Source organism: Somniosus microcephalus, chromosome 20 (genome assembly GCF_052327205.1).
Source record: "Somniosus microcephalus isolate GS21.2 chromosome 20, FLI_Smic_1.0, whole genome shotgun sequence".
NCBI classification, from domain to species: domain Eukaryota; kingdom Metazoa; phylum Chordata; class Chondrichthyes; order Squaliformes; family Somniosidae; genus Somniosus; species Somniosus microcephalus.
Window position 1 is genome coordinate 49,508,495 of NC_141006.1, and position 23,430 is coordinate 49,531,924.

At 45.1% G+C, this 23,430-nt stretch overlaps 1 protein-coding gene across 2 annotated transcripts in view; it reads left to right on the forward strand.

Annotated features, from left to right (window-relative positions):
* The first annotated feature begins 1,761 nt into the window (after positions 1-1,761).
* The window catches only part of ldlrap1b (low density lipoprotein receptor adaptor protein 1b), a 65,501-nt gene continuing 43,832 nt past the window's right edge, over positions 1,762-23,430 (forward strand). The window contains exon 1 of one of the 2 annotated variants that reach the window (XM_085962654.1): positions 1,762-1,987. In XM_085962654.1, coding sequence (XP_085818780.1) covers positions 1,903-1,987 — 85 coding nt within the window. In that variant the 5' untranslated portion in view covers positions 1,762-1,902. Of the gene's footprint in view, positions 1,988-3,778; positions 3,866-23,430 lie in introns of those variants that run through there. The other variant, XM_085962655.1, reaches the window with a different exon arrangement.

Consider the following 23,430-nt stretch of genomic DNA (forward strand, 5'->3'; position numbering starts at 1 on the left):
GCCTCACAAGGTAAAAACTATTGGCATCCTCCCATTTTTGGCCACAATGTATCCTATTTATGCCACAGGTTTAAAGCAGAACATAAACTTGAATCTAATTTAGGAGTAAATGCTCCCACTTTTCTTAGTTGTTGCTTAAAGAAAGAAAGACTTGCATTTCTACAGCACCTTTCATGACCACCGGACATCACAAAGCACTTTACAGCCAATTAAGTACTTTGAAGTGTAGTCACTGTTTTAATGTAGGAAACGTGGCAGCCAATTTGTGCACAGCAAGCTCCCACAAACAGCGATGTGATCATGACCAGATAATCTGTTTTTTAGTGATGTTGATTGAGGGATAAATATTGGCCAGGACACTGGGGAGAACTCCCCTGCCATTCTTCAAAATAGTGCCATGGGATCTTTTACGTCCACCTGACAGAGCAGACGGAGCCTCAGTTTAACATCTAATCCAAAAGACGGTACCTCCGACAGTGCAGCACTCCCTCAGCACTACACTGGAGTGTCAGCCTAGATTTTTGTGCTCAAGTCTCTGGAGTGGGACTTGAACCCACAACCTTCTGACTCAGAGGCGAGAGTGCGACCCACTGAGCCACAGCTTTACTTTTCCCTCCATTTTCTTCCCATTCCTCCCACCACATTGTAGTTCATGATGGGGTACAGTTCAATGTTGCAAGTGGATAGCAATATATCGTCGGGGATGTGTGTATTCAATGGGTGCTGACAGCCCTCACTCAAGTGGTTTTTCCTCATGTGTGGAATGTTGCTTGGCCATTTCATCATGGGGTGCATCACAGTGAGGCCTGGTTCCATTCTCACCAGAGCTGGGGCTTCCACTTCTGCACTCGTCAGCATACAATTCCCCACCTTTTAAATTGAATGGTTGAAACACCGTGGGCTGGTGAGTGCAGAAGTTGAAAGCTCCAGCCCTAGTAGCTACACACTTACACTTTCTAGTAATTGGGAGCGTGAATCCTAGCCCTCCTTCGACAGATACTGAGCTCACTTACAATGCCTCAAACACTGGCCCGGCTGATATCAGTGAGGCCAACACAGATCAGGGATCAAACCTGTAACCGTATGGTGCATTCACCCATTGAGGCATCAGGGGAGCCACTGCCCAATGATCCTATGGACTAGTCACAACTTATAACATCTATGACACCTACCACTACCATCAAAAAAATGCTGAATAAAGCTGTTCCGTGTACAGATTTTTTTTCAAAAATATATACTTTATTCATAAAAATTTGTTGAGATACATGACAATACAGTTCACATCACGTACAATACAAATTAACGTGGTACATGGCACTCAATTTACAGAGACACATTACAAAGCATTTTCATGACACATTTTATGAGTCATACAGCCCGAGGGGTCAAGATACATTCCAACACTTGTTCCGTTTACAGGTTCACAGGTTGAAATGTGTCTGGGGTGAGGGCTCACATGATTATCACGCCATTGCTACTGCCTTGTAGCACAGTCCCGTTTATTTTCTCTCTGTCTCACACACACAACTCTTACAACACATTCCTATCAAGTTGCAGTATTTGCTGGGCGCTGGCACTTTAAGACCACCAGTTTAAAACCCCCCGGGGATGATCTAAATCCATCAGATTACACTGGCTAGAGTTTGATGGTCTTGAGTTTCCGTCCCCATCCAGCGGAGAGGGAGTTTAACTGCTGATCGACTAACGTAATGTTAGGGACGTCTTGCGTCACGACTGGACCGATGTATTTTACATAAATGTCACCTCCCCTAAACTCCATTGAGGGTTTAGAAAGTTTACAGGCGGAGATTGTAACAGAAGAGAAGGCGCGGCTGGAGGGCTCCTGTAAAATATTTTTACTCTGGTTTATTATTATTATTTTTTGGGGGGTTGATTTATAACATGGATGCTTTAAAGTCAGCAGGAAGAGCGATTATAAGAAGTCCCAGCATCGCGAAACAAAGCTGGGGAAGTGGTAAACACAAAAGTATGTTAATTTACAATCAGACTTTACGAGTTAGTGTTATTGGTGGGTTTAAGAGCGGGGAAAGTTGCTCAGCATTGAGCAAGCTGTCGATGTTGTTACATTTAGTTACAGATTGCTGTGTGTCTGTCTCCCATCAGTCTAGGTGCTCCCGGACCTGGGACGGTTACACTTTCTGCTCCAAGTTTGTAGTTGGAAGGTTTAAGGTGGATAAAGACGGGCAAAGCGCGGTTGTAAATGGAGACACCGAGAACATGTCGCTTGCGGTTCGAACAAACGTGTCAACGTGTGTAACTGACCGGGAAACTGTCAAATTCACTATTTGGGAATTCCTTTAAGCTTCAGTTATACTCTGACTGTATTGATTCCAATCCGCCCGGGATTGCTCCGACATTTAATGCTTATTAATTTCCTTTTTTTATGAGAGAGAAAAAACCCCAGCTTTTAAAGGCGTCTCCCTGAAGCTGCGAGACTCCTCCCCTGTGTAGGTTGACGCACTCAATCCACCGGCGCATATTGCCATCGGGGTTCATGACTTTTTTCCCAGGGACTGAAAGGAATTTCAAGTATGCCCGCGGCGAGTTTCTCAGTGAGGCCGCACACGTCAATTCTTCCATGTTCATTCCCAGCTCCTGTAACCCATACATTTAACTGTACCCTCCGGCATTAAGACTTTATGTTTGCTGCACTGCAGGCCATGCAGTATTTCACAGAGGCACTCATACCTGGGGGTGGGCCGCAGCTGTGAAAATGGTCTCAGAATATCATATTGCATGACAGTCTGAGGGGGGAATGGACTGGCCTAATGCTCTCGGGGGCACACTGTGCATTAAATTGTGGGTGAGAAGGTTGGTTGATTTATTTTCTATGCTTACTGACTTCTGACCATTGGACACGGTTTGCAATGTATAACCTGTTGGGCTTGTGTGCTTTTCTTTTTGAAGAGTGATGATGTGCTGTTAGCTATCTGCTCCGACTGATGAGCCAGATTTCCACAGTTGCTCATGGCACAACGTGAGCCTGTGTCATCATTGCGAAAATATCTAAACTAATGACACCCTCTGGCCTCTGCTAAATGAGACTTTTAAATTAAAGGGTAGGGTGAGCCTGTGAGCCTGTGGCTACAGAGATTCTTTAAATGTACCATGTTTAGTATTGTTTTCATACCGACTATCAATTCTATCCTTGGTACTTGAAGTCGGTTCTATATGAGCCAAAATTGGGAGTCTGGAGTTTCCCTTTAACAAGTAGAAGATTATTCCAGTCAAGCTGAAAGATTATAGAATCATGTGAGGGTAGTAAGGTATTAAAAGCTTTTATTCAGTTGGTTGCAATAATGTATTTGATCATATTTAGCAATTTTACTTCAAATTTGAAATTTAGTTTAATACAACTGGGATTCTAACACTGTAGTGCTAGACTAGTTTAACTTAGAATTGTGGATGTGGCAAACTATGCGTTGCATAGCACAAGCATTAGCAGTAGCTGCCGATTATCTGAACTAACTGAGTACAGTATATGGACATCCCTAGACAAGGTACTAAAGCTCCTTGTATCCTTGCATGGTTTAACCCTCTGTCCAAAGGCCATAGTCAACAATGTGCCCTGGAGTGTTGCATTCCTAAACAAGGTATGTCTGACTGTGCCAACAGACTCACTGTATCCATGTATGTTCCTGTAAATGCCACACAAGCCACTGTGAAACTGCACCAACGTGTGAGTGAGCCGGTGAATTAATATCATTATAGTAGCATTTGTCATGGTGGTGAGATGCTCGAAAATTGCATAACCATTGCTTCCTGATGGTGAGGTTCCTATTACCCAGATTCGAAGCAGACACATTGCTCAGGATGTCCAGAGTCTGATTAAGCGCATAAACAGGTGAGTCATAAATGATATAAGAATGTTTTTATTTTTGAGATGTTGTTTGAGGTCAAAATACAATCCTGTGACCGCAGATGCAATTCTGACATACTGCAAAAGTACTAGCCTTGCCTAACCCTGCCCACAGCGCCCCCCCCCCCCCCCCAAAAAAAAAATCAATCCTGCATGCTGTGTCTGATGTATGGAGTATTGTGCAACCGCTGGGGCTGAGGGAGGCAGGGGGTAGGTTGTCTGCACTGTGGAGCTGTCCCTCAGAAACAGTACTGTAACTGGTCAGCTACTCAATCCATCCACATGGTTTCATTCAGCCCACCAAGGGTTGCTTCTCAATGCATAATCCTTTGTTTGTAGTTGGTAAGCAAGATCCAAATTGTCCACTTGTTTTGACCATTTGATTCCTCTTTTACCTTAATGAACATTATGAATTTGTCAAGTATATTCAAGGGTGAGATAGTTAGATTTTTGGACTTCAGGGGAATCGAGGGATATGGGGATCGGACGGGAAAGTGGAGTTGAGGTCGAAGATCAGCCATGAACTTATTGAATGGTGGAGCAGTCTCGAGGGGCCGCATGGACATAAGGACATAAGAGATAGAAGCAGGAATCGGCCCCTCGAGCCTGTTCCACCATTCAATAAGATCATGCCTCATTTTCTACCTCATCTGCACCATATCCCTTGATTCCCTTAATATTCAAAAATCTATCGATCTCTGTCTTGAATATACTCAACGACTGAGCCTCCACAGCCCTCTGGGGTAGAGAATTCCAAAGATTCACCACCCTCTGTGTGAAGAAATTTCTCCTCATCTCAGTCCTAAATGGCCGACCCCTTGTTCTGAGACTGTGACCACTGGTTCTAGACTCCCCAGCCAGGGGAGACATCCTCCCTGCTTCTACCCTGTCAAGCCCTGTAAGAATTTGTATGTTTCAATGAGATCACCTCTCATTCTTCTAAATTCTAGAAAATATAGGCCTAGTTTACTCCAATTTCTTCTCGTAGGACAATCCCCCCCCATCCCAGGAACCAGTCTGGTGAACCTTTGTTGCACTCCCTCTATGGCAAGTATATCCTTCCAAAGACCAAAACTGTACACAATACTCCAGGTGTGGTCTCACCAGGGCCCTTTATAATTGCAGTAAGACGTCTTTACTCTTTTACTCAAATCCTCTTGTAATAAAGGCCAATGTACCATTTGCTTTCCTAATTGCTTGCTGTACCTGCATGTTAACTTGCAGTGACAAGGACACCGAGGTCCCTCTGAACACCAACATTTCCAAATCTCTCACCATTTAAAAAAAACTTTGCTTTTTGATTTTTTTTCCTACCAAAGTGGCTAACTTCACATTTCTCCACATTATATTCCTATGGCCTACTCCTGCTCCTAATTCTTATGTTCTTATGAATTTAGTGAGTTCAAAATAAACACAGAGCCATATAGATGCTGATGAGCTCCAGCTAAGTAATGTCAGAAAACTATGCCGGCTTACAGCCCATCTATCTACTTTTTAGTGGTCTTGTTAGTATTGACTTAGACTATAGTTCCTCTTAAGTTGTGTGCCAATGAGATTGCGGACAGCATGCCACTGTCTGTACAGACTTCTTGGGGGAAGGGTTGAAAAATAAAAAATGTTTTGGCTGTAACTCCTCATCTTTCACCCCATAAAACTTCTTGTTAAATGATCCAAGAATTTAAATGGTGCTGGGTGTGTGTACAAATAAAGCAATAGTTTTCTTTGACGTCTATTAAGTAGGTAGCTGGTACAGTGAATGTTGAACACTGATATAGTGTCTGTTGGTGATTTTACTAATGCGGGTTGTTGATTCAAGTTCTTGTATCGTGTTCTGTAACTAAAGTGACTGATGCTGTTACAAATTGACCACAGTGACTGAGACTGGAATATGGTTTTGATATTAGTTACTACCATCAGCAGCCCTCCTGTATCTTGCCATTCTTCAGTTATAAGCCTATGGGATGAGAATTGGTGGGCTATTAGACTTTTTATTAATTTGTTTTATGGGATGTGGGCGTCGCTGGCAAGGCCAGCATTTATTGCCCATCCCTAGTTGCCCTGGAGAAGGTGGTGATGAGCTGCCGCCTTGAACCGTTGCAGTCCGTGTGGTGAAGGTATTCCTACAGTGCTGTTAGGGAGGGAGTTCCAGGATTTTGACCCAGCGATGATGAAGGATCGGTGATATATTTCTAAGTTAGGATGGTGTGTGACTTGGAGGGGAACTTGGTGGTGTTCCCATGCACCTGCTGCCTAATGAGTCATCAGAACTAACCCTCAGGTGCATTTTCAATGTGTCATTAAACAGGAATGGGACAGTGATATTTCCTCCCTCTAGCCTGGTGACATCGATCATGTGCATAGCATCCTGTTTGAGATAATTTACTCAACACAAACCAGGAATTGAACTTGGACTCATCCTTGTCTGTATGACTCCTTGTCTGTATGACTCCTACCTTTTGTCTCCGTAGTCGCATTCTTGCCTCTTCAGTCAAAAGGTTGTGGATTCACCTCCCATTTCAGGACTTGAGCACATAATCTAGGCTGGCATTGAAGTGCAATACCGAGGGAATGCTACATTGTTGGAGGTGCCATCTTTCAAATGAAATGTGAAACCGAAGGACCTGCCTGTTTAAGTGGACATAAAAGAAGCCATGGCACTTTTTTTTGAAGAGCGGAGAATTGTCCCAGTTTTCTGGCCAACATTCAGCCCTCAACTGCAAAAAAACAATTTGCTGGTTATTCATCTCATTGCTGTTTGTGGGACTTTGTTCTGTGCAAACTGGCTTCTGTGTTTTCCTACAAAATAATGACTACGTGTCAAAAACTAATTCATTGGCTATGACACACTTTGGGGTGCTTTGAGGATGGAAAAGGTGCTATCTAAATGCAATTCTTTCCTCGTGGCACATTCAGCCATTGAGTTTTTTGACTGAGCCAGCCATGTTGATACTAAAATGGTAGCTAGTTGCTGCTTAATCATTATCTGCATTCACTTGAATTACCACTGACTTTTTTTTTTATAAGGCCTCATATTTTGCATGTTGTGGAAATGTATTTTTATTCCAATGCTTTTTAAAAATATATACACAGTACTATGAAGATTAAGACTCATTTCCTGTTTACTGATATCTGGTAAACTTGATTTCAAAAAGTGCTAAAATTAAAACTGGCAATTAGAATGTGACACTTAATAAAAACCATTTGGTGAAGAAGATCAAATTCCAGCAGCATAAAACACAAGCAGATTTTGCTGCTTCCCACTACCCAGTCTGGTATTGGGCATGTTGTTTAGGAACTGAACTTGTCTGCAAAACTTCCTTTCATCTTTACCCCAACCCATGGTTGTAACACTTTAAAAACCAGTAATCATTTTCTTAATGCATTAAATGCTTCTATGCATGTGCGTCCATATGACTAATCACAAAGCTGTGCAATGGGAATCATTGTTCTAAATCTGTGCCAAAAGGAGTATTAATGGGTTTCTTTTATAGTGATGGCTATTGGTCACACTGTGCAGAGCACGGCAAGGTAAATCTACCTCTAGTGCGCTCTAGCCAGAGCCTTGCCATATTAGGAAATCACATGCACAACCCACAGTTTTCTGTCCATTCATTGTATCGTGGCAAAAGCATGAGTGGAAAACTGATCTTACTATCTCCCATGTGGTGTGTTCTCCGGAATGAGTGCTTCTAAAAATGATGAATATTATGGATTTTATAAATTATATGATTCCTCATGGCTCAATTGGTATGTACACTACCCAGTTTGGATCTGAGCCACAGGGACTAAGCAGGTAGCAGATTTGATCCCAGGTCTTTTGCTTTATCTGATCTCAGTTGGAGTAGAAGGAATGCTGCAATTGACATCCAGGTGTCTGAGTGCGGGGGACAGAAATCCGTTAAGGTTCCCAATTCTGTTCTTTTTGTCTACAATACAACAGTGAGTGACTACACTTCATTGGCTGTGCAGCACTTTGGGTCTTAAATTGTATGTGTGGCTACCAAGTAAGGATGGGATTAAAGTTGGCTGTGATGAATTCCATGGAAAAAGTGCCTACATAAATTTGCTGTCTGGGCTCGTGCCTGAAGAATACTCAGTTGGGTGGGAACTGTAGGTTGGGTAGCAAGGAACGGTATCCCAAGATGAGTTGCTCTCCCAGAGTGGAGGAAGAAAATGACAGAGAAGGGTGGGAATATCTTTAAAAAAATCACAACTGTGGAAATTTCTCTTCAAGTTGTGATTCGTGCTACAAACCTTAAGGCATCCAGCGTCTGCCATTTTTAGCCTAACTTAGTTGGTAAAGACCTTGTGTTGCAGTGCTATGTACCTCTTAATGCATCTGACAATGTATTTGAGTGGTGTATCCCCCGTAGTGTGACAATGTATTGAAGTATTGCATCCTGCTACTGTCAGTTGAACATTGGGTGGCTATATGGATATCTGGTGTAACATTTTAATTCAAATTTATTTTTTTATTCATTCTTGGGATATGAGCATTGCTGGCAAGGCTGGCATTTAATACCCATCCCTAGTGGTTTGATTGGCTTACTAGGGCACTTCAGAGGGCAGTTAAGAGTCAACCACATTGGTGTGAGACTGAAATCACATATAGGCCAGACTGGGTAAGGACAGTTTCATGGTCACTTTTTTTTACTGATACCAGCTTTTTATTCTATTTCTTGATTTTTTTTTAAACTGAATTCAAATTCTCAAACCCCTCTGGCAGAATTTGACCTTGTGTTCTCTGGATTATTAGTTTGTGCCTCTAGATTACTCGTCCAGTAATATAACCACTATACTATGGGCTATAGAGATAGTGGATGCATTGGTTGTCATCTTTCAAAATTCCATTGATTCTAGAATGGTTCCTGCGTGTTGGAAGGTCGCAAATGTAACCCTACTATTTAAGAAAGGAGGGAGAGAGAAAACTGGGAACTACAGACCAGTTAGCTTGACATCAGTAGTAGGGAAAATGCTAGAATCTGTTATTAAGGACGTGGTAACAGGGCACTTAGAAAATAATAATAGGATTGGGCAGAGTCAACACGGATTTTTGAAAGGGAAATCATGTTTGACGAATCTGTTTTCTGAGGTTGTAACTAGCAGAATAGATAAAGGATGTGGTGTATTTGGATTTTCAGAAGGCATTCGATAAGGTGCCACACAAGAGGTTATTAAACAAAATTAGTGCTCATGGAATTGGGAGTAATATGGATGGATTGAGGATTGGTTGATGGACAGAAAACAGAGTGGGGTCATTTTCGAGTTGGCAGGCTGTAACTAGTTGGGTACCGCAAGGATCAGTGCTTGGGCCTCAGTTATTCACAATCTATAGCAATGATTTGGATGAGGAGACCAAATGTAATATATCCAAGTTTGCTGATGATACAAAGCTGGGTGGGAATGTAAGTTGTGAGGAGGATGCAAGGAGGCTTCAAGGGGATATAGACAAGCTAAGTGAGTGGGCAAGAACATGGCAAATGGAACATATTGTGGAGAAATGTGAAGTTATCCACTTTGGTAGGAAAATAGAAAAGCAGAGTATTTTTTACATGGTGAGAGATTGGGAAATGTTGGTGTTCAGAGGGACCTGGGTATCCTTGTACACGAATCACTGAAGGTTAACATGCAGGTACAGCATGCAATTAGGAAAGCAAATGGTATGTTGGTCTTTATTATAAGAGTATAGACGTCTTACTGCAATTATAAAGGGCCCTGGTGAGACTACACCTGGAGTATTGTGTACAGTTTTGGTCTCCTTACCTAAGGAAGGATATACTTGCCATAGAGGGAGTGCAACGAATGTTCACCAGACTGGTTCCTGGGATGGGGGGATTGTCCTATGAGGAGAGATTGAGTAGACGAGGCCTATATTCTCTAGAGTTTAGAAGAATGAGAGGTGATCTCATTGAAATATACAAATTCTTGCAGGGCTTGACAGGGTAGATGCAGGGAGGATGTTTCCCCCTGGCTGGGGAGTCTAGAACCAGGGGTCACAGTCTCAGAATAAGGGGTCGGCTATTTCTTCACTCAGAGGGTGGTGAATCTTTGGAATTATCTACCCCAGAGGGCTGTGGAGGCTCAGTTATTGAGTATATTCAAGACAGAGATCGATAGATTTTTGAATATTAAGGGAATCAAGGGATATGGGGATATTTCAGGAAAGTGGAGATGTGGTAGAAGATCAGCCATGATCTCATTGAATGGCGGAGCAGGCTCGAGGGGCCGAATGGCCTACTCCTGCTCCTATTTCTTACGTTCTTATGTACCTGATCGTTGCATAGTGTGTGGTGCAGCCAGTAATTTTGTATATACATGTGTTTTTAATCTTTATTGTGTTCATTTAGTAATCTAAAACTGCACCCATATTCGTCTATTAATTCTGGGATTGTAGCTTCCTGCATTTTTAGGGATATATGTACTGTATCTGACATTGGGGCCAGAATTTTAATTTGGAGGTGGGTAAGGATTGGGGGGAAAACGAGGAGAACAGATTTCCTGCAGGCCCTGCTGAATTTAATGGCAGGGCCTGATTAGCATTTAAAATCACGATTTCCTGCCTGCAGCCAGCCAGATGGAGAGGTTGGCTGGCTGTCGGGCGGTTAGGCCTGCGACACTGGGCCACAGAGAGGAGGCAGGGAAGGATCGGGGTGGGGGGGAAATCGGGGGCCGGAAGGTGATCGGAAGTCAGAGGCGGAAGGTTGGAAGGTGATCGGGGTTCAGACGGCAGCGGTCCGAAGGTCGGAGGGGTGAGGTTGGAAGGCTGGATAGGGGGCCGGAGGGACGACCGGGGAGGCCAAGGATCGAAGGCCGGGGGTGAGGGTTCAGAGGCCTCTGGGTGGGGAGGGTGTGGGGGAGGAAGATCGGAAGTCTCAAGGGAGTGACCGATTGTGGGGGTTGGCAAGACAGGAATGCTGGATCCAGCAGGTAAGTGGAGAGGCACTTACCTCCTGGATTCAGCGGTACTCCCTTTAGCTGCCAGGTTCCCAGTGGCCTGGGAAACCCGTCCAGCCGGAGTTAAATTTAAAATGGTGGATCACCATGAGGCACGGAGCCTCATTATAATATTTAAAGTGCCAACCCACCTCCTGTGAACGGGATTGCTGCCCGCCCCCTGTCCTGCCTCCGTTAAAACCGGAAGTGGGCGGGTTGGGGTTGGCATTCAGATTTTTAAACCCTTTAAGCCTCCCACCCGCCCACAACCCACCCATTTTTGGGGTTTAAAATTCTGAAGAATATTTTACTGAATATTTTATCTCGAAGTAAACAGTTAAAGTTCTGTAATTGGTTAATTCTGATGCTAGTATGTTGTGACTTCTTTACTAAATCTCTTGTTGCTGTAAACTATAATAGAAAGCATTTTATCTATTTATGTAGGTGGATAAAAGGAACGGGCGTTAAATCGAAGTTTGGTATCAGTTTCTGTCCCTTGTATGTGTCTACCCTGCCTGAGTTGTCCTTCCATATGATGAGCAGGAGACACCAATTTCAATACTGAACTCTGATTACAGACTTGGAGCTCAACTGTAACGGTAATAAGGTTCGAGTTGTCCATTTTGTAAATATTGTAGGCCACTCAAATGGTACAGCAGCACCCAGTGCATGCTAGTTAACTGTCCTGCCTAGTGGTGATGGACTTTTGCTCCTTGGGGCTACAAGGTAAGAAAACTGATGTTAGGTATTCAGGCTGGCATGATGCATGTCTTGCTGGATTAAATCTGGGGTATTGGCACATGAATTGGGAAGACAATCAATAGTATTTGATTCTTTTGATGTTCAAACTGTTCATTCCTCACCAAGATATGGAGGAAGGTGGCACTCGTACTGGATCATTTCAATTTATGAAATTGGGTGTTGGGGTGATTCCTGTACAATACTGGTAAACAAGCCATAGAGCCTTACCTTGCCCATCTAGTTCAACTGAAATCTCATTCAGTGCAGGACCATGCTTTAAATGCCAGTACATGTGATCTGAAGATTTAAAATGTTTACCTACAGGATTTAGGATCCTATACCCAAATGTGAATTTCGCATTGGAATTTTGTATACTTTTACCCACCCCGTTAAAAATTAATGTACATTTTATACATCTTTATTTTCAATTCATCTTGAGTGAGAAGTGAATACTAATGATGCATAGGTGAAGGAGCCTCCAAATAATGGACTGGAAGACATAGAACAAGGTCAAGGGTCAACTCCAGCTATTCAATCACACTGCAAGGATTAAAGGTTTTAAAGTTCTTATTCCTCCTTTCTTTCCTGAAGGTGTCCCGTGTAAGATTTTAAGGGTGCCAGCCTCAATCCAGTACTTCATCCATGTGCCTGTTTTAATATAGTTAGTTTTGACAGGAAATCCAGCCGTCACTGCTGAGCTCAGTTTTGTCCTTGTGTGCTAACCACACATGCACACTAGCAGCAGCCACTTGGGAGGGAAAAAAAAAACCATTTCCCTATTTTTCTTTGGCCCCGGTGTGCTGAGGCCTATTGTTGCATCGCTCCTGTAGCCTTGGCTGTGATCAGTTAGCAGCACAGACCAAGCATCTAACTTGGGTCCTTCCCTCCCTGTCAGTATGGCTCAGCTCCACACATAGCCGCGCACTTATAGGCCAAGCTATTAGAACTCCCGATCATTTTACGGGTATTTCAGAGATTAAAAAACACTGACCGCTTGCAACTGCAAGTTGGGTGAGTCCCTGCTGTTGGAGAAGTTGTTGAATGTGCTGTTTTATTTCACAACTGGTGGAAATTTCATAACCCATAACGATGAACACAGCAGTCTTATAGAGTTATGCTTTACTCTGGATGTAATATGTAACAAAAGGAAATAGAAATGGATCCAAAAATCTGTTTTTAGTGCTACTTATTTAATTATTTGTTGACGGGATGTGGGCGTCGCTGGCAAGGCCAGTATTTATTGCCTATCCCTAATTGCCCTTGAGAAGGTGGTGGTGAAGCCGCCTTATTGAACCGCTGCAGTCCGTGTGGTGAAGCTCCTCCCACAGTGCTGACTTTGTCGTAGCGGTTTGGCACTGAGTGGCTTGCTAGGCCTTTTCAGAGTGTAATTAAGAGTCGACCACATTGCTGTGGATCTGGAGTCACATACCGGCCAGACCGGGTAAGGACGGCAGATTTCCTTCCCTAAAGGACATTAGTGAACCAGATGGGTTTTTACAACAATCCGATAGTTTCATGGTCACCATTACTGATGCTAACTTTATTTAATTAACTGAATTTAAATCCCCCAGGGATTGAACTCTCGTCTCCGGACTATTGGACCAGGCCTCTGGATTACTGGTCCAGTAACATAACCACTATGCTTGGGTTGACGTGCGCTGCTTGCGCTTGGCTTCCGCTTGCTTCCAGCGAAGAGACTCGAGGTGTTCGGCGCCTTCCCGAATGCTTCGCCTCCACTTTGTGCGGTCTTGGGCCAGGGATTTTCTGCCCACCTGGGGCTCTCTTGCCGTGTAGGAGCTCCGAGTAGAGCGCTTGTAATCATGCAGTTTCATCACTAGACCTTCGCAGATGATTCCAGCATCTGCTCTAGAGCAAGAAGATATTTCTTTGATGTCACTGGGTTATTTAAAAAAATATATCTGGGAGGCAGCAAATTGTTTGAAGCCTAAAGTGAAATGCATTGCAGTGGCAGTCCTGCAATTGGGTAAACACCTTTTTTAACATTACTAAAGAACTTATACAGACCGCATACTGTGACGAGGCACTGGATGCTACGTTGGTAGACACACTCCGTGCTGAGCATCAGATCAACTTGATGATGGTTGATGACAAGAAGATACTTCATGAGTGGGTAGGTCTGTGCAAAATAGAAGGGATAGCTCGCTAGGTTGTAAGCTGCAGCACGTGTTGTTGTAAAGGATTATGGCAAGACTCCCGAGTCAAGGATGTCATTGATAACTGTTTCAGGGCAAAGTAATAACTTTCATACTCCTGCTTGGCTAATTACACCAATCGTGCCTGAGGCTCCAAACCTTTCTCGAAGCACAAAAACAAAACCATTGTGACTGGCGCATATTGAGAAATTTTTATTTTTTTAAAAATATGACGGATAGCTATATTGGCAGATGCAGTGAGTACAGCTAGGTTTAGCTTTAAGGGAGACGTCTATTTATAAAGTTGAACCATGTATATAATGAATACGTTGAGCTAATTTTAGATCTACTGTATATGCCAGATAGTATCAATTTAGATCTGCAAAACGATAGATACTTCAAGTACAGGTTGAACGTCCTGAATCCGGCAACATCGGGACAGTGTTTCTGATGTCCGAAGTCCAGAAATATCACAACCTGGGCTCGGGCGTTTCCGGGCTTCGGACATCAGAAACACATTCCGAGTCCGGAAATGCCTGGGCCGCTCCGCGTAGTGCTAACGCGCTTCTCCGCACCCTCCCCTTCTGTTAAAGGGGAGGGATGCTGCCAGCTCTGCAGAGCATCCGATGGCCCACACTAGGCCACCAGGGCGGCGTGGTGTTAGTGGAGCTGTGCAGATTAAGGAGGATAAAACACAACACTAAAGTGTTATTGCATCACTCGGATTTTTCAAAAAAAGACAACAAAAGTTAATGGCTTTTTGAAGTACAGATTGAGCGTCCAAAATCCGGAGTCTCAGATTACAGAACACCGGACTTTGGACGCGCAACCTGCAGTTCATTCCATAATGGCCCAGAATTTGCGGTCCTGACGACTGCGAGCTTTGCAGCTTTCGTCGTTATTTCACCTTTGAAACTGACCGCAACTTCAGGATTGAGCGAAATAACAACAGAAAATGCTGGAAAAACTCAGCAGGTCAGGCAACATCCGTGGAGAGAAATTTGAGTTGACGTTTCGGGTTTGACCCTTCTTCAAAACTGGAGAGAAAAGGAACTAGATCGAAGGCAGGGCTGCGATCGGACAAAAGAATAAAAGAACCAAAAGAAGTAAAAGAGATTAGAAGCTAGACGAGATGGTAATCGGCTGGGATTAGGTGTAAAGTGTACTGGCAGGGCAAAAGATAGCTGCCAGGTGTGAGAGAGAAACAAAAGGAAAGGGGGGGGGGAGGAAAGGAGTGGAAAAATATAAGTAAAAATGAAATAGGGGCCGAGGTTATGATCTGAAATTGTTGAACTCGATATTGAGACCGGAAGGCTGCAGAGTGCCTAATCGGAAGATGAGGTGCTGTTCCTCGAGTTTACGTTGAGCTTCCGTGGAACAGTACAAGAGGCCAAGGACGGTGAGGTCCGAGTGGGAATGGAGCGGTGAATTGAAATGACAGGCGACCGGAAGCTCGGGGTCACCCTTACGGACTGAACGGAGGTGTTCCGCAAAGCGGTCACCCACTCAATCAGGATTGAGCGCTTTCGCAGCCGATTGTGGAAATCCTGAAGTTGCGGTCTGTCATTCACTGCTCCTCCACAGGCTGCGCTGTGCCCGCCCCCGAACAGAGCCAGCGATCGGGGAAACTGCCGAAAACTTCGGCTCCTTCGCAGTAATTACGCTGTTAAATACCCCACCAAAGGAATTCGGTGTAACTGGGGTTTTAACAGTATATTGACTGCTAAACAAATGTTATGGCCCTGAAAAAACTCATTTTAATTTTGTGAAGTTTCAAATTTATCCATTTTAATAAAAATTTAAATTTTAAGAAGCTTTTCAACAAAAAAAACTCCAGGTTTGCCTTTTCCTAATGTGAGAGCACCTATCTTTGTTTTGCTCTCTCTCTAACATTTTTAAAAAGTTAGAATTTTAAGAGCTTACTCACTTGTTTGCTGTCTCTGAGAATTCGGCCTTTTGATTGGCTGCTGAGACAGCTTGTTGACGTCACAGCAGCTCGCACTAGGGGATCCCCACTATACTCCGTTGATTTGAATTACATGTCAGAAAAGCCGAACTTCTTGACACAGATCGCGAGATCGTGGTGCGAAGCTTACTTTGGGGCCAGCGGCGAACGTCTCTGCTTTGCCGTTGACTGCAAATTCGGGACCATCAAATTCAATTAATGGCTGCACTCTAACATATTGCTAATGTTTGCTGCTTGCCAATATTGTCAAATTGTGATGATTTTTGAGGGCCCTAATCTTGTAAAAGTTTGGTATTCTAAACTTTCATTTGTTCCCATGGTGATTTAAAGTTTAATTTCTTGACTTTTTTTGTCTACATCTTTATTCAGACCCCTACTCTCCGCCTCCTACCTCCCGACCAATTTCCAACAAGGTTGCCTCCAATTCCGTATACTTTCATTTTACATTTGTTTCATGCACGCCAAGTTCCTCTGATACACTGGTAAATGTGAGGCTATCCACTTTGGTGGCAAAAACAGGAAGGCAGATTATTATCTGAACGGCAATAGATTGGGAGAAGGGGAAGTGCAACGAGACCTGGGTGTCCTTGTGCATTAGTCGCTGAAGGTAAGCATGCAGTTGCAGCAGGCGGTTAAGAAGGCAAATGGTATGTTGGCCTTCGTAGCGAGAGGGTTCGAGTGCAGGAGCAAGGATGTGTTGCTGCAGTTGTACAGGGCCTTGGTGAGACCACACCTTGAGTATTGTGTGCAGTTTTGGTCACCTTATCTGACTTGCAGTCAGAATCAGGGGAATTTATAATGGAGAACAAAGAAATGGCAGACCAACTAAATACATATTTTGGTTCTGTCTCCACAAAGGAGGACACAAATAACCTCCCAGAGATGCCGGGGAACATAGGGTCTGATGAAAGGGAGGAACTGAAAGAAATCAGCATTTGTAGGGAAATGGTGTTAGGAAAATTGATGGGACTGAAGGCCGATAAATCCCCAGGTCCTGATAATCTACATCCCAGGGTACTTAAGGAAGTGGCCCTAGAAATAGTAGATGCATTACTGGTCATCTTCCAGAACTCGATAGACTCTGGAACAGTACCCATGGATTGGAGGGTAGCTAATGTTACCCCACTATTCAAAAAAGGTGGTAGAGAAAAAGTGGGGAATTATAGACCGGTAAGCCTGACATCGGTAGTGGGGAAAATGCTAGAGACCATTATAAAAGATGTAATAGCAGAGCACTTGGAAAGCAGTGACTGGATCGGACAAAGTCAACATGGACTTACAAAAGGTAAATCATGCTTGACTAATCTACTGGAATTTTTGGAGGATGTAACTGGTAAAATAGATAAGGGAGAACCAGTGGATGTGGTGTATTTGGACTTTCAGAAGGCTTTCGATAAGGTCCCGCATAAGAGATTAGCGTGCAAAATTAAGGCACATGGGATTGGGGGCAAGGTATTGACTTGGATAGAGAACTGGTTGGCGGACAGAAAGCAAAGAGTTGGAATAAACGGGTTGTTTTCCGAGTGGCAGGCAGTGACTAGTGGGGTACCGCAAGGATCGGTCCTAGGACCACAGCTGTTCACAATATATATTAATGATCTGGACGAGGGAATTGGATGTAATATCTCCAAATTTGCAGACGACACAAAGCTGGGTGGGAGGGTATGCTGTGAGGAGGATGTCGTGAAACTCCAGTACGATTTGGACAGGTTGGGTGACTGGGCAGAAACATGGCAAATGCACTATAATGTGAGGTTATCCACTTTGGTGGCAAAAACAGGAAGGCAGATTATTATTTGAATGGCAATAGATTGGGTGAAGGGGAAGTGCAAAGAGACCTGGGTGTTCTTGTGCACCAGTCGCTAAAGGTAAGCATGCAGGTGCAGCAGGAGGTTAAGAAGGCAAATGGTATGTTGGCCTTCGTAGCAAGAGGGTTCGAGTACAGGAACAAGGATGTCTTGCTACAGTTGTACAGGGCCTTGGTGAGACCGCACCTTGAGTATTGTGTGCAGTTTTGGTCGCCTTACCTGAGGAAGGACGTTCTTGCCATGGAAGGAGTGCAGCGAAGATTCACCAGGCTGATACCTGGGATGGCAGGAATGACGTATGAGGAGAGATTGTGTCGATTGGGCTTATACTCACTGGAGTTTAGAAGATTGAGAGGGGATCTCATCGAAACCTATAAAATTATTTCAGGCCTGGACAGACTAGATGCAGGAAGGATGTTTCTGATGGCCGGGGAGTCCAGAACCAGGGGTCATAGTCTAAGGATAAGGGGTAAGCCATTTAGGACTGAAATGAGGAGGAATTTCTTCACCCAGAGAATGGTGAACCTGTGGAATTCTCTGCCACAGAGGGCAGTGGAAGCCAGTTCATTAAATATATTCAAGAAAGAGTTAGATCTATTTCTTAAGGCTAAAGGGATCAAGGGATATGGGGAGAAGGCAGGGACAGGGTACTGAATTTGGATGATCAGCCATGATCTCATTGAATGGCGGAGCAGGCTCGAGGGGCCGAATGGCGTACTCCTGCTCCTATCTTCTATGTTTCTATGTTTGTCACATCATGAACGCTGCTGCAGCATGGAACAGTTATACAATAGTTATAAACCTTTGAATACATTTGTATGTGTAGAATGGGTTTCAATACAGACAGGGACATTCTGTTGACCTTATGCATTTGTGTATTAATGTGGTCCTTCTAGTTAACACATGATTTTACTTTAACTTTTAATGGGTGTGTTAGGTGGATTCTGGTGTATAAAGCAGAATTTCTGTGATGTGCTGTTACTCAGAAAAGCCTGCTCTGTTATGGGTTTTAAAAGCTGTATAATTATGTCAGATAGTATGGTGGAATGAGGGCTGTTTTCTAACTATGGGTTTAAATTTAACCGTAGTGTTAGCATGCACATGCTTTACATTAATGTCTATATTAAGGTTTCAGGGTTTGGTCATTTTAAAATCTTGTCTACAGTAAATTACCTGTTGCAGATATTTCGTCTGCATGAAAAATCCCCAGAATTGAAGTTGGAGATTAAAATAACTACAGTTCTTGTAGACTTCAAAAAAAATCTCCCAGCCTATTCCTGACTAAGCTGTCCATGATCCTAGAATCTGCACTTCCTGAGTGGATTTATGTCATGGTAAATTGTATGACCAGTAACTTTAAACATTTATTATGTCAGTCTTTTACATCAGTCCATCCTGATTTTTTTTTAAATACTCTGGAGATATATATCTCTAGTAAGGAGCAGGATTGAAGATTCTAATGATGAACGTGGACCAAATGTACTAACCAATTGGTTCCTGAGCTGTTGAGATCATGGGAAGTAACTGGTGAAAGTTGAAGTATTTGGTGTTGTGAGAATAGATCTGTCCAACAAGCCAGTTCCTACCATGAACTATGTCTAAGGATAAGGGGTAAGCCATTTAGGACAGAGATGAGGAGGAATTTCTTCAGTGGTGAACCTGTGGAATTCTCTACCACAGAAGACAGTTGAGGCCAGTTCATTAAATATATTCAAGAAGGAGTTAGATATATTTCTTAAGGCTAAAGGGGTCAAGGAATATGGGGAGAAGGCAGGGACAGGGTACTGAATTTGGATGATCAGCCATGATCTCATTGAATGGCGGAGCAGGCTCGAGGGGCCGAATGGCCTACTCCTGCTCCTATCTTCTATGTATCCTTCCTCAGATAAGGCGACCAAAACTGCACACAATACTCAAGGTGTGGTCTCACCAAGGCCCTGTAAAACTGCAGCAAGACATCCTTGCTCCTGTACTCGAATCCTCTCACTACGAAGGCCAACACACCATTTGCCTTCTTAACCGCATGCTGCACCTGCATGCTTACCATCAGCGACTGGTGCACAAGGACACCCAGGTTTCGTTGCACTTCCCCTTCTCCCAATCTATTGCCGTTCAGATAATAATCTGCCCTCCTGTTTTTGCCACCAAAGTGGATAACCTCGCATTTATCCACATTGGGCAGATGCAGTATAATCACCCAACCTGTCGAAATAATACTGGAGTTTCTCTGCATCCTCCTCACAGCATACATGCCCACCCAGCTTTGTGTCGTCTGCAAACTTGGAGATATTACATCTAGTTCCCTCGTCTAGATCATTTAATATATATTGTGAATAGCTGGGGTCCTAGCACCGATCCCTGCTGGACCCAACTAGTCACTGCCTGCCACTCTGAGAAAGACTCATTTATACCAACTCTTTGCTTCCTGTCTGCTAACCAGTTCTCTATCCAAGTTAGTACCTCTTTTGCAAGCAGCTATCTAATTCTCTTAGTTAGAGTGTATGGGTTCTGCTTCAACAACCATTTGTGGCTGGTGTTCCACATTCTAACCACCCTCTGTGTAAAGAAAATGTTGTAAACCTCCTGTAATTCTTTTTGCAATTATCTTAAAGTTGCATTCTACACTCTGTCTTGTGGAAATGATTGACCCAATAAAGCTAAATAACTGTTAACCAGCTAAGGTAAGAAATATTGCAGATAAGGATACCGTTGAAAAATGAATTTGAATTAATGGTAGTCTTAGCTTAGTGCAAAATGTGTTAAACTAGTTTCATATTATGGGTTCATTTTGTATTTAGTTCTTTGAAAATAAAAAACTTGAGTTCCCACCCCCTTCCATTTAACTATATTTGTGTTGCAGGTATTTACCAAAAAGGTGTCTTGTCCTGAATTGTCATACACCAGCTGACTCCTCTAATCTGTGGGTGTGAAAGGAGCCTATGGTTTCCATGGCACAGGATTTGCACTGTGAATGAGGGCTTCTCACTGCTGTTTTCCTCAATTCAGCTTTTTGTCCTCTTACAATGTAGAGCTGGTGTTGTAAGTAATCCTGGCGGTGAAACAAAAGACGAGGATCTAGTAGAAAGAGTTCTGAACTTTAAACTTAATTCATAGAAGCCTCAATTACCAGACATCAAACTACAAGTGTGCCTGACCTTTTAATTACATTGTGCATGGGGGCGGGGCAAGCGGGGGGGGGAAGGGGAAGATAAACTACTAAAATTGCTTTTTGCTACAACTTGCGACTTGAAATTGTAATAGAGCCACCTGGTGGACTACTGATGTATACAGGTAGACTACCCTTTATCCGGACTTCCGAAAACCGAAACCCTCTAAAAACCGAAGGTTTTTTCGTTCAGCGTAAGTCGTGCGTACGAACGAAAAAACCTTTGGTTTTTAGAGGGTTCCGGTTTCGGAAGTTCGGATAAAGGGTAAGTCGTGCGCATGACCCCCCGCCGACCGACCTCCCCGCCGGCCCCGACAACCGCCGACCCCCCCGCGGACCCCGCCGGCCCCGACAACCGCCGACCCCGCCAGCCCCGACAACCGCCGACCCCCCCGCGGACCCCGCCGGCCCCGACAACCGCCGACCCCCCCCGCCGGCCCCGACAACCGCCAGCCCCGACAACCGCCGACCCCCCCCCGCGGACCCCGCCGGCCCCGACAACCGCCGATCCCCCCCCGCCGGCCCCGACAACCGCCGACCCCGCCAGCCCCGACAACCGCCGACCCCGCCAGCCCCGGCAACCGCCGACCCCCCCACGGACCCCGACAACCGCCAGCCCCGACAACCGCCAGCCCCGACAACCGCCGACCCCCCCGCCGGCCCCGACAACCGCCGATCCCCCCCCGCCGGCCCCGACAACCGCCGACCCCGCCAGCCCCGACAACCGCCGACCCCCCCGCCGGCCCCGACAACCGCCGACCCCGCCGGCCCCGACAACCGCCGACCCCCCCCCCCCCGCGGACCCCGCCGGCCCCGACTGACTTACGCTGAGCGTCAGCGTAAGTCGTGCGCACGACCCCCCGCCGACCCGACCCCCGCCGACCCCCCCCGCGGACCCCTGCCGACCCACCTTCCGAAATCCAAAATTCTCCTTTATCCGAAACTCGGCTGGTCCCGAGGTTTTCGGATAAAGGATAGTCTACCTGTATAATACTAATGCCATGTGCAGTACAGTTCTTACCAGAAGCCATGTTGTGCAGGCTAAGCGATCCCACAATCAACGGATCAGATCAAAGCTCTGCAGTCCTGCCACATCCAGTCGTGAATGGTGATGGACCATTAAACAACTAACTGGAGGAGGAGACTCCGTGAATATCCCCATCCTCAATGATGGTGGAGCCCAGCACGTGAGTGCAAAAGACAAGGATGAAGCATTTGCAACCATCTTCAGCCAGAAGTGCCGAGTGGATGATCCATATCGGCCTACTCCCGAGGTCCCGATTCACTCCACATGATACCAAGAAACGGCAGCGCGCACTGGATACAGTAAAGGCTATGGGCCCCGACAACATCCCGGCTATCGTGCTGAAGACTTGTGCTCCAGAACGAGCCGCGCCTCTAGCCAAGCTGTTCCAATACAGCTACAACACTGGCATCTATCCGACAATGTGGCAAACTGCCCAGGTATGTCCTGTCCACAAAAGGCAGGACAAATCCAGCCTGGCCAATTAACGCCCCATCAGTCTACTCTCAATCATCAGCAAAATGATGGAAGGTGTCATCGACAGTGTTATCAAGCGGCACTTACTCACCAATAACCTGCTCACTGATGATCAGTTTGGGTTCCGCCAAGACCACTCAGCTTCTGACCTCATTACAGCCTTGGCCCAAACATGGACAAAGGAGCTGAATTCCAGAAGTGAGGTGAGAGTGACTGCCCTTGACATCGAGGCAGCATTTGACTGAGTCTGGCATCAAAGAGCCCTAATAAAACTGAAGTCAATGGGAATCGGGGGGGGAAAATGCTCCACTGGCTGGAGCCATATCTAGCGCAAAGGAAGATGGTTGTGGTGGTTGAAGGTCAATCATCAGAGCCCCAAGACATCGCTGCAGGAGTTCCTCAGGGCAGTGTCCTCGGCCCAACCATCTTCAGCTGCTTCATCAATGACCTTCCCTCCAACATAAGGTCAGAAATGGGGATGTTCGCTGATGACTGCACAGTGTTCAGTTCCATTCACAACTCCTCAGATAATGAAGCAGTCCATGCCCGCATGCAACATGACCTGGATGACGTTTGGGCTTGGGCTGATAAGTGGCAAGTAACATTCGCGCCACAGAAGTGCCAGGCAATGACTATCTCCAACAAGCGAGAGTCTCACCACCTCCCCTTGATATTCAACGGCATTACCATCGCCGAAACCCCCACCATCAACATCCCGGGGGTCACCATTGACCAGAAACTTAACTGGACCAGCCACACACATACTGTGACAACAAGAGCAGGTCAGAGGCTGGGTATTCTGCAGCGAGTGTCTCGCCTCCTGACTCCCCAAAGCCTTTCCACCATCTACAAGACACAAGTAAGGAGTGTGATGGAATACTCTCCACTTGCCTGGATGAGTGCAGCTCCAACAACACTCAAGAAGCTCAACACCATCCAGGACAAAGCAGCCCATTTGATTGGCACCCCATGCACTACCTTAAGCATTCACTCCCTCCACCACTGGCGTACCGTGGCTGCAGTGTGTACCATCTACAAGATGCACTGCAGCAACTTGCCAAGGCTTCTTTGGCAGCACCTCCCAAACCCGCGATCTCTTCCACCTAGAAGGACAAGGGCAGCAGGTGCATGGGAACACCACCTCCAAGTCACACACCAGCATTTCCGATGTCCCTATGGGTGTGTACACACCCATAGGCATCGGAAAATATGGGCCGTTATCTCTAAGGTAGATCTGAGTAATTGGGCTACACCCATTGTTGTTGTACCTAAGTCAGATGGT